Source organism: Pseudophryne corroboree, chromosome 5 (genome assembly GCF_028390025.1).
Source record: "Pseudophryne corroboree isolate aPseCor3 chromosome 5, aPseCor3.hap2, whole genome shotgun sequence".
Classification (NCBI taxonomy): domain Eukaryota; kingdom Metazoa; phylum Chordata; class Amphibia; order Anura; family Myobatrachidae; genus Pseudophryne; species Pseudophryne corroboree.
Genome location: NC_086448.1, coordinates 603290964 through 603303354, shown reverse-complemented (window position 1 = coordinate 603303354; position 12391 = coordinate 603290964). Strand labels below are relative to the sequence as shown.

The following is a 12391-nucleotide window of genomic DNA, read 5'->3' as shown; positions in this document are numbered from 1 at the left end:
TCTGAGAGAGCGGGCGTTTTTGAGCCCCTGATGGCCTTTGAGACGCCTGGGCAGGCGCGGGCTGCGAAGCCGGCTGTCCCACAGCTGTTACGTCATCCACCCTTTTATGTAAGGAGTTGACACTGTCGGTTAATACCTTTCACCTATCCATCCACTCTGGTGTCGGCCCCACAGGGGGCGACATCACATATATCGGCCTCTGTTCTGTCACCATATAAGCCTCCTCATTCAACATGTCGACACAGCCGTACCGACACACCGCAGACACACAGTGAATGCTCTAAACGAGGACAGGACCCACAAAAGCCCTTTGGGGGGAAAGAGTAAGAGTATGCCAGCACACACCAGAGCGCTATATATATATACAGGGACTAACTGAGTTATGTCCCTAATAGCTGCCTTTTATATAATATACTGTATACAGTGCCAATTTTAATGCCCCCCCTCTCTTTTCCCTCTTACTGTACTGTAGAATTGCAGGGAAGAGCCAGGGAGCTTCCTTCCAGCCGAGCTGTGAGGGAAAAATGGCGCCAGTGTGCTGAGGAGATAGGCTCCGCCCCTTTTTCGCGGCCTATTCTCCCGTTTTTTATGGAATTCTGGCAGGGGTATTTACCTCATATATAGCCCCTGGGGCCATATATTGAGGTATTTTAGCCAGCCAAGGTGTTTTTATTGCTGCCTCAGAGCGGCCCCCCCAGCGCCCTGCACCCTCAGTGACCGGAGTGTGAAGTGTGTGAGAGGAGCAATGGCGCACAGCTGCAGTGCTGTGCGCTACCTTGGTGAAGACAGAGTCTTCATGCCGCCAATTTTCCGGACCATCTTCTTGCTTCTGGCTCTGTAAGGGGGACGGCGGCGCGGCTCCGGGACCGAACATCAAGGCTGGGCCTGCGGTCGATCCCTCTGGAGCTAATGGTGTCCAGTAGCCTAAGAAGCCCAATCCGGCTGCAAGCAGGCGAGTTCGCTTCTTCTCCCCTTAGTCCCTCGCTGCAGTGAGCCTGTTGCCAGCAGGTCTCACTGAAAATAACAAATTCTAAGACTATAACTTTCTAAGAGCTCAGGAGAGCCCCTAGTGTGCATCCAACCTCGGCCGGGCACGAAATCAATCTAACTGAGGCTTGGAGGAGGGTCATAGTGGGAGGAGCCAGTGCACACCAGGTAGTCTAAGATCTTTCTAGAGTGCCCAGCCTCCTTCGGAGCCCGCTATTCCCCATGGTCCTTACGGAGTTCCCAGCATCCACTAGGACGTTAGAGAAAAAAAAAAAACAACCAACAAATTCAAGGCTTCTAGGAGGAAAATAGAATATGATACTTCTGAGATGAGAGCTTGTTCTGTTAGATGTATTGTCAGATCTACAATTTCATTCCGTTTATACAGATCAACTATTTAAGTATCCCGGGGGATTGGCTTTTGGGAAGAAGAAAACAACACACCAGCGCTGATGTCACAGTTGTTACTGTATATTTCTGACCATGACAGAAAAGACAATATTCTCACACATCACCACATGGAGGAGGTACCACAACATAAATGTGATTACACTAGGTGCACATTTTACCTGACAAGTCAAAACTGTATGACATGCTAAGGGGCCGCATTACTGGAAAAACAAAAGCAGTCTGTTAGGACAAATACACAAAGTAAAATACACAAACACTAACACATTTCAGATTACACCTGGCTTGGATGGCCGCATCTGAAATGTGGATGACTTTGAACTGGAAATACACCCAAAACTAGACATGAGACTCAATGCATACAATTATACACTATCTGCTCTTGCAATGATTCTTTGCTGTTGGGGGACAAGCCTTCCTCAGTATTAACTTTCTAATTATTGCTCCTATGGTAAATCTGTCTGTTTATTAGCTTCCCTCCATTTATTTTTCCCCAGACAATCTTGGTTTCACACCTAGATGATACCCATTAGACTTCAGCATGTGTATATACTCTATAGCGATGAAGCCATATGACATTCTTGATATTAACCAGCTGATGTCTCTTTAAATAATAACCCTCTTTATCTGAATATTTCCAGCTACATACATACGTTTTATCAATTCTTCGCAGTTGGTTTGTGGGGTTAGAAATGTCCATATTACACTCGTATTTGGTTTTAGGAAAATCTGTTGCTCAAAGTCACATTGCCTGTTTTTACAGACTCAACAGTACTCTACTTAAAACCTAAACTCCCATTCATATCAAAGTGGGATAGGGGTGTGAACTTTAATTTGGAAGTGTTATGATTGCAGCAAGTCTGGTCTAAAGTTGTCAGGTTTGCACATTAATCATGGTCACCAAACGTATTAGGATCATGTTACATCAAGTTGTTTTGTAATTACCCAGAAAGTGTCTACATCCCCACTCACTGCTTCCTAAAACTCACATGCGTGGATGCCAATATACATCTGGCCTTAAAAGACTTCGGGGCCTATTTATTAATGAGTTTCAGCTAACTTAAAACTCATTGCTTATGACAAATGGTGCTCCAGCCAATCAGCTCCTGTCATGTTTTTGATAAATGACAGGAGCTGATTGGCTGGTGCACAAGTTATCATATGCAACAAGTTTTAAATAGCTAAAACTCACTAATAAATGGGCCCCTTGATTTCTTGGTGACAGCTGTGAATATGAGCTTAGTTACATAATAAAGAATGAAAGGAGGATTGTCATAGTGACTGTCACCCGGGGATTATCTGACTTCATATGTTTTATTGTATATCTAGTTCATCCACTATATATAATATTTCTATGTGATGCCAATAATAATATACATAAACACCCTTCTTTTCCATTGTTGCTCTATTATATTGTTATTTCTTTTATACTGTATAGACAAACTCAATGACTGCGGAAATCTGAGAAAAAAAAGATTATTTCCTTGTTAGTGCTGACAGAAGCCAACTGTGTGCAAACCACAACACTTCTGTAATTTAAGAGATGTACTGAAATTGGTGACCTAAAGAAAAACGTTCTAATTTATTGTTGTATCAGACGTGATTATAGGTACATGTGACAAATAGTCACCGTTGGTTACAAATCAGAGTTCAAGGAATAGATGGTAATAGCATCAAAGAGTATGCAGACTGCAAGAGAAATTGTAACATACAGAAGTATTTACATTTTATATCACATGTCTCATACTCAGCAGTGTGGCATGAATCATCCTTCAATTCCTTGTGGAATGGGCCAACTGCACCACTTGCTACAATCCTCTACAGCTAATCTATACCTGTCCACGAGAGCGAGTACTGCTGAAGCTGCAGAAATATACAGTTAGGAGCTGCGGAAATATACAGCTCAATGAGAATATATTTTACAAATACACAGATAATAAGATTTTACTCACCGGTAAATCTATTTCTCGTAGTCCGTAGTGGATGCTGGGAACTCCGTAAGGACCATGGGGAATAGACGGGCTCCGCAGGAGACTGGGCACTCTAAAAGAAAGATTAGGTACTATCTGGTGTGCACTGGCTCCTCCCTCTATGCCCCTCCTCCAGACCTCAGTTAGGATACTGTGCCCAGAAGAGCTGACACAATAAGGAAGGATTTTGAATCCCGGGTAAGACTCATACCAGCCACACCAATCACACCGTATAACTCGTGATACTATACCCAGTTAACAGTATGAAATATAACTGAGCCTCTCAACAGATGGCTCAACAATAACCCTTTAGTTAGGCAATAACTATATACAAGTATTGCAGACAATCCGCACTTGGGATGGGCGCCCAGCATCCACTACGGACTACGAGAAATAGATTTACCGGTGAGTAAAATCTTATTTTCTCTGACGTCCTAGTGGATGCTGGGAACTCCGTAAGGACCATGGGGATTATACCAAAGCTCCCAAACGGGCGGGAGAGTGCGGATGACTCTGCAGAACCGAATGAGAGAACTCAAGGTCCTCCTCAGCCAGGGTATCAAATTTGTAGAATTTAGCAAACGTGTTTGCCCCTGACCAAGTTGCAGCTCGGCAAAGTTGTAAAGCCGAGACCCCTCGGGCAGCCGCCCAAGATGAGCCCACTTTCCTCGTGGAATGGGCTGTTACTGATTTAGGATGCGGCAATCCAGCCGCAGAATGCTCCAGCTGAATTGTGCTACAAATTCAGCGAACAATAGTCTGCTTAGAAGCAGGAGCACCTATTTTGTTGGGTGCCTACAGGATAAAAAAACGAGTCAGTTTTCCTGACTCCAGCCGTCCTGGAAATAAAATTTTTTATGGCCCTGACTACGTCCAGTAACTTGGAATCTTCCAAGTCCCTAGTAGCCGCAGGCACTACAATAGGTTGGTTCAAGTGAAAAGCTGATACCACCTTAGGGAGAAACTGGGGACGAGTCCTCAATTCTGCCCTATCCATATGGAAAATCAGATAAGGGCGTTTACATGACAAAGCCGCCAATTCTGACACACGCCTGGCCGAAGCCAAGGCCAATAACATGACCACTTTCCACGTGAGATATTTCTCACTTAAAATCCACAGTTTTAAGTGGCTCAAACCAATGTGATTTTAAGAAACTCAACACCACGTTGAGATCCCAAGGTGCCACAGAAGGCACAAAAAAGGGGCTGAATATGAAGCACTCCCTTTACAAATGTCTGAACTCCAGGCAGTGAAGCCAGTTCTTTCTGGAAGAAAATCGACAGAGCCGAAATCTGGACCTTAATGGAAACCAAATTTAGGCCCATAGTCACTCCTGACTGTAGGAAGTGCAGAAAACGACCCAGCTGAAATTCCTCTGTTGGGGCCTTCCTGGCCTCACACCACACAACATATTTTCGCCAAATACGGTGATAATGGTTTGCGGTTACTTCTTTCCTGGCTTTTATCAGCGTAGGAATGACTTCCTCCGGAATGCCCTTTTGCTTTAGGATCCGGAATTCAACCGCCATGCCGTCCAACGCAGCCGCGGTAAGTATTGGAACAGACAGGGCCCCTGCTGTAGCAGATCCTGTCTGAGCGGTAGAGGCCATGGGTCCTCTGATATTATTTCTTGAAGTTCTGGGTACCAAGCTCTTCTTGGCCCATCCGGAACCACGAGTATCGTTCTTACTCCTCGTTTTCTTATTATTCTCAGTACCTTTGGTATGAGAGGCAGAGGAGGGAATACATAAACCGACTGGTACACCCACGGTGTCACTAGAGCGTCCACAGCTATTGTCTGAGGGTCCCTTGACCTGGCGCAATATCTAGTTTTTTGTTTAGGCGGGACGCCATCATGTCCACCTGTGGCCTTTCCCAACGGTTTACCAACAGTTGGAAGACTTCTGGATGAAGTCCCCACTCTCCCGGGTGTCGGTCGTGTCTGCTGAGGAAGTCTGCTTCCCAGTTGTCCACTCCCGGAATGAACACTGCTGACAGTGCTAAGACGTGATTTTCCGCCCATCGGAGAATCCTTGTGGCTTCTGCCATCGCCATCCTGCTTCTTGTGCCGCCCTGTCGGTTTACATGGGCGACTGTCGTGATGTTGTCTGATTGGATCAGTACCGGCTGGTTTTGAAGCAGAGGCCTTGCCAGACTTAGGGCATTGTAAATGGCCCTCAGTTCCAGAAAATTTATGTGTAGGGACGACTCCTGACTTGACCAAAGTCCTTGGAAATTTCTTCCCTGTGTGACTGCCCCCCAGCCTCGAAGGCTGGCATCCGTGGTTACCAGGACCCAGTCCTGTATGCCGAATCTGCGGCCCTCTTGAAGATGAGCACTCTGCAGCCACCACAGTAGAGACACCCTGGTCCTTGGAGACAGGGTTATCAGCCGATGCATCTGAAGATGCGATTCCGACCACTTGTCCAAGAGGTCCCACTGAAAGGTTCTTGCATGGAACCTGCCGAATGGAATTTTGCTTCGTAAGAAGCTACCATTTTTCCCAGGACTCGTGTGCAGTGATGCACCGATACCTGTTTTGGTTTCAGGAGGTCTCTGACTAGAGATGACAGCTCCTTGACTTTCTCCTGCGGGAGAAACACTTTTTTCTGTTCTGTGTCCAGAACCATCCCCAGGAACAGCAGGCGTGTGGTAGGAACCAGCTGTGACTTTGGAATGTATAGAATCCATCCGTGCTGTTGTAGCACTTCCCGAGATAGTGCTACTCCGACCAACAACTGCTCCATGGACCTCGCCTTTATAAGGAGATCGTCCAAGTACGGGATAATTAAAAACTCCCTTTTTTCGAAGGAGTATCATCATTTCTGCCATTACCTTGGTAAAGACCCTCGGTGCCGTGGACAATCCAAACGGCAGTGTTTGGAATTGGTAATGGCAATCCTGTACCACAAATCTGAGGTACTCCTGGTGAGGATGGTAAATGGGGACATGTAGGTAAGCATCCTTGATGTCCAGGGATACCATGTAATCCCCCTCCTCCAGGCTTGCAATAACCGCCCTGAGCGATTCCATCTTGAACTTGAATTTTTTTATGTATGTGTTCAAGGACTTCAAATTTAAATTGGGTCTCACCGAACCATCCGGTTTCGGTACCACAAACAGTGTGGAATAGTAACCCCGTAGGGGCACCTTGACTATCACCTGCTGGGAATACAGCTTGTGAATTGCCTCTAGCACAGCCTCCCTGCCTGAGGGAGTTGTCGGCAAGGCAGATTTGAGGAACGGCGGGGGGAGACGCCTCGAATTCCAGCCTGTACCCCTGAGATACTACTTGAAGGATCCAGGGATCCACCTGTGAGCGAGCCCACTGATCGCTGAAATTTTTGAGGCGGCCCCCCACCGTAACTGGCTACGCCTGTGGAGCCCCCGCGTCATGCGGTGGACTCAGAGGAAGCGGGGGAAGAATTTTGATTCTGGGAACTGGCTGACTGGTGCAGCTTTTTCCCTCTTCCCTCGTCTCTGTGCAGAAAGGAAGCGCCTTTGACCCGCTTGCTTTTCTGAAGCCGAAAGGACTGTACCTGATAATACAGTGCTTTCTTAGGCTGTGAGGAAACCTGAGGTAAAAATTTTTCTTCCCAGCTGTTGCTGTGGATACGAGGTCCCAGAGACCATCCCCAAACAATTCCTCACCCTTATAAGGCTCTATGTGCCTTTTAAAGTCAGCATCACCTGTCCAGTGTCGGGTCTCTAATACCCTCCTGACAGAATGGACATTGCATTAATTCTGGATGCCAGCCGGCAAAATATCCCTCTGTGCATCCCTCATATATAAGACGACGTCTTATGTTCGCAAAATAGTATCCCTGTTTGACAGGGTTACAGACCACGCTGCAGCAGCACTATCTGCAGGTCTCAGTCTAGTACCTGAGTGTGTAAATACAGACTTCAGGATAGCCTCCTGCTTTTTATCAGCAGGTACCTTCAAAGTGGCCGTATCCTAAGACGGCAGTGCCACCTTTTTTGACAAACGTGTGAGCGCCTTATCCACCCTAGGGGATATCTCCCAGCGTAACATATCCTCTGGCGGGAAAAGGTACGCCATCAGTAACTTTTTAGAAATTACCAGTTTCTTATCGGGGGAACCCACGCTTTTTCACACTTCATTCACTCATTTGATGGGGGAACAAAACACTGCCTGCTTTTTCTCCCCAAACATAAAACCCTTTTTTAGTGGTACTTGGGTTAATGTCAGAAATGTGTAACACATTTTTTATTGCCGAGATCATGTAACGGATGTTCCTAGTGGATTGTGTATATGTCTCAACCTCGTCGACACTGGAGTCAGACTCCGTGTCGACATCTGTGTCTGCCATCTGAGGGAGCGGGCGTTTTTGAGCCCCTGATGGCCTTTGAGACGCCTGGGCAGGTGCGGGCTGAGAAGCCGGCTGTCCCATAGCTGTTACGTCATCCAGCCTTTTATGTAAGGAGTTGACACTGTCGGTTAATACCTTCCACCTATCCATCCACTCTGGTGTCGGCCCACAGGGGGCGACATCCCATTTATCGGCATCTGCTCCGCCTCCACATAAGCCTCCTCATCAAACATGTCGACACAGCCGTACCGACACACCGCACACACACAGGGAATGCTCTGACTGAGGACAGGACCCCACACAGCCCTTTGGGGAGACAGAGAGAGAGTATGCCAGCACACACCAGAGCGCTATATAATGTAGGGATAAACACGATCACTGAGTGAATTTTCCCCAATAGCTGCTTGTATAAACAATATTGCGCCTACATTTTGTGCCCCCCCTCTCTTTTTAACCCTTTGAGCCTGAAAACTACAGGGGAGAGCCTGGGGAGCTGTCTTCCAGCTACACTGTGAAGAGAAAATGGCGCCAGTGTGCCGAGGGAGATAGCTCCGCCCCTTTTTCGCGGACTTTTCTCCCGCTTTTTTATGGATTCTGGCAGGGGTAATTATCACATATATAGCCTCTGGGGCTATATATTGTGATTATTTTGCCAGCCAAGGTGTTTTTATTGCTGCTCAGGGCGCCCCCCCCCAGAGCCCTGCACCCTCAGTGACCGAAGTGTGTATGAGGAGCAATGGCGCACAGCTGCAGTGCTGTGCACTACCTTGGTGAAGACTGAAGTCTTCTGCCGCCGATTTTTCGGACCATCTTCATGCTTCTGGCTCTGTAAGGGGGACGGCGGCGCGGCTCCGGGAACGAACACCAAGGACGGGTCCTGCGGTCGATCCCTCTGGAGCTAATGGTGTCCAGTAGCCTAAGAAGCCCAAGCTAGCTGCAAGCAGGTAGGTTCGCTTCTTCTCCCCTTAGTCCCTCGTTGCAGTGAGCCTGTTGCCAGCAGGTCTCACTGTAAAATAAAAAACCTAACATATACTTTCTTTCTAGGAGCTCTGGAGAGCCCCTAGTGTGCATCCAGCTCGGCCGGGCACAGAAATCTAACTGAGGTCTGGAGGAGGGGCATAGAGGGAGGAGCCAGTGCACACCAGATAGTACCTAATCTTTCTTTAGAGTGCCCAGTCTCCTGCGGAGCCCGTCTATTCCCCATGGTCCTTACGGAGTTCCCAGCATCCACTAGGACGTCAGAGAAATTATATATATAATTGCATGACCTTTTGCATCAGTGTTTATAAAAAATTTTTCCCAAATGTACAATGATCTCGCCAAATAAGTACATGATGAATATTCCTGATAAAGTTCTAACATTAAAAAATAAATCCTTACCCATATTTAACCATTGGATTTCAGGCTCTTCTGCGAGACATCCGTAACATGTTACTTGGCCACAACACTTAATCTCCATCTCTTCAAATGCCAACCCTGGCACTCCACACATAGGCGCTACCTACAAAAGTGCTAATGCTCTCTCTTTTTGCACTCTCAACTCGCTTCTCTGTGCTCTTGCAACACCAGTCCCCTCCTCAATTCAGCCTTATTATTTACTGTACAAAATCCCCTCTCACCAGAATGATATCCCCTCATCCTTAGTTCCTTCCCTACTATAACGGAGTACGAGATCTGAACTCTACTCTCTGCCTCTTCTCCTTCAGTCTATGCCCTTCTCATCCATTGCATCATTCTGTGAATCCATTCATGGCTCTCTGTTCATTCCAGAATTCTGTACAAGTTCCTCATTCTCACTACCAAAGCCCTCATGAACACCCCCCCCCCCCCCCAATACCTTGTCATGATATACACGCAAGCTCAACAACTCTGCTCTGCCTCTAGTCTTTACCTAACTTCCACTTTTATAACCTTATCCCACTTCCAAGACATCTGCTGCGCGGCTCCCTACCTATACAGCTCCTTGCTTTGCCCTACCAGATTCTTCCCAATCTACAATTATTCCAAACCTCCCTCAAAAGCCACATCTTCAAGACAAGTCTACCCCTCCTGGAAACTCATGTTAACTTCTTCTACTTCTTCATCCACGTCACCTTATATCCCAGTTTATCTCATTATCCTCTCCCTCGAAAGAATGTAAGCTCTCATGGGCATAGCCCTCTCTAACGTATGCCTCATGTCCAACCACTTTCAGTCTACCTTGTATGTCCCAGTCTTCGTATTTCTAGGTGTAATTGGCTGCACACAACGTATTCTTGTATTTGTTAATCAACTGATGGAAAGCAACAATCAAACCTCCTGTAGTTGAGAGACATTACGGACTCTCTACTAAAGGTAACAGTGCAGTAACAGAGATACTATTCATAACTGCCAATAACCGTTACACAGAAGTCACAGGACCATATCTTCTTCCTACAGTTAATAAAAATATCCTACAATATTTTTTCTTACAACTGACTGGAATGGATACATGGAAATTTGCTGGTCCCAGATGTGGGACAGTATTTTTACAAATATCATTAATACTCAAAAGTCTTTATTTTTTTAAAGCTCCTTTTATTTTCATTTGTAATAACATGTTGCAGCAATGCTCAGGTCACCCAATAGATGCAAGTCTGTGCTACCATGCACTTACCCAGCCTGCTGTGCCTGATTTCATCAGGAGACACAGGACGCAGTTTTCTCTCAGATTTAATCTCCTCCAGTATCCGTTCATGCAGGCTACGAGGACGAGCTGGCGTGGGTTTTAATTTCCGTGCAGACACCTGCAAGAAAATCATGCTATTATCACCAGTGTAAAATGCACATGGATTAAACGTTCAAGTGACTAAGACTTTAATAAAGAACATCTGTCACAAGTAAATATATAAAAAAGGAATTTAGAGCAGTTTGAAAAAGCAAATGTTTATTATACTCTACTTGAAATAGACAGCCTAAAATAAAACTTGTACTGTATGTTTGACCCGTTATTTACTGGGTCTCTAACTATTGTGGCTGCTACTGTATATAGACTTATCTCTTCTGTGTCTCTCTAGCCCCATTCCTCTATGTTCTTTACAACCTCAAGTCCCACTGTGCCTCTCCAGACTCATGTCTCCTCTTGTGTTTCTCCAGCCTCATGTCTACCCTTCTATTTCTCCAGCTTCTTGTCCCCCCGTGTCTTTCCAGCCTCATTTGTCCCCTGTATCTATTTCATTTCTGTTACCTCTCCACTTCTCTGATCACTGTAGGGATCTGGTGAAGGGTGGGGTGGGGGGTGTTTGCACTACTTCAGGACACCAGCTCCAAGCACCGACAGGTGTCTTCCCCAGCCTGTCCATCACTGTTCTCCCCTACTGGTCTCTCTCTCTCTCATCACTGTCCCTTCTTTCCCCCTGCCCATGTCTGTCTGTCATCTCTGTCCTCCTCAACCCCTCTCTCTCTTCAGTCTGTGTTACACTCCCCATCTCTCTTTTTCATTTCTGTCCCTCTCCTTACCCCATCTCTCTCATCTGTTCTCCTTCCCTTTCTCTTTCTGCTGTCCCCTCAGCTTTAATTTCCATAATTTTCTATTCCTGCCAGTGAGTGGTGATAGCCCCATGGGTGGCATAAGTGTGTGGGGTTGAGCGGCTTTGGCTAGAGGTGCTGGCTGCACCTGTGAAGGAAGAGTGGTGGGGTGGGGGCGCACCGTATGTCTGTATAGCAACCACAAGAGTGGAGGGGTGCGGATTCTTCAACTATTAAGACAGAATTTAGGCTGCTTATATTATAGATTTCTCACACATACGTCCTGATTTAGAGGTGGATGCAAATCCCGTTGCTACTGTATCTTTGTACAGATACCCATCAGTGGCGTCTCTAATCTGCACATTGCTCAGAATGTTTGTTGCAACTACGCCCCTGTGCTCATTACAACTGCTTACACCATACAAACACTGGCTGAGGTACAACCCCAAATTGCTTGCGACACGTCTGCATCTGACTAGCCCCCCCCCCCACTACCACCGGTATCCGGATGATAGCTCACCAATGTATTAATCTACAGTCAACAGTTAAACATCATATGGTCGACAGTCATTAGGTCAACAGGTACAAAAAGGTCGACATGACAATCGTCGTCACACAGTCGACACTTCTTTTTTGGAATTTCACATTTTCCCAACATTTGCTTGATTTACGATCCACGTGGCATAGTAACCTTGCCCGTGTGGCGAGCAAAGCAAGGCTGCGGGGGTACCCGTTTGTACTGATGGTGGAAACATAAGATGGAGTTTACACGATATGGCCTACAAAATACAAAATAAAAGTTGTGTCAACCATTTTTGTGTCGACCTATTCACTATCTTACCCTTAATCACTGTTGAGCTAATGCATGGCGACCATACGTTGTCGACCTATTGACTGTCTACCCAGGCATTGTAGATCTATTATATCACACCCCCAATTACCGGCCATGCTGCACAGTCACTCTGCACCCAAATTCTCACTTTGACCCTCATCGGTAACCATCGGTATGCCAGAGATCAAAGGAGGAGAAAAAAAAAAAAAAGAATCTCAGAACAATGACTGCCGTCTGCTGCAGACATCTGCATTGATGGGATGCGGTTACGTGACCGCCGGTCACAATGCTGACGCCGGGATCCCGCACCCTGAATATACCACCGGTTGGCATTCCGTCCAACAGGGACTATTCCAACTCGTGGGTATCACAA

At 46.5% G+C, this 12391-nt stretch overlaps 1 protein-coding gene across 5 annotated transcripts in view; it reads right to left on the bottom strand.

Moving 5' to 3' along the window:
• SPIRE1 (spire type actin nucleation factor 1) overlaps nucleotides 1-12391 on the bottom strand; it is a 524996-nt gene that overhangs the window by 108279 nt on the left and 404326 nt on the right. For 3 of the 5 annotated variants that reach the window (XM_063923426.1, XM_063923428.1, XM_063923430.1), the window contains 2 exons: nucleotides 10336-10465; nucleotides 1557-1598 (listed from right to left, as the gene is read on the bottom strand). In XM_063923426.1, coding sequence (XP_063779496.1) covers nucleotides 1557-1598; nucleotides 10336-10465 — 172 coding nt within the window. The remainder of the gene's footprint in view (nucleotides 1-1556; nucleotides 1599-10335; nucleotides 10466-12391) is intronic. The other 2 variants (XM_063923427.1, XM_063923429.1) reach the window with 1 other exon arrangement.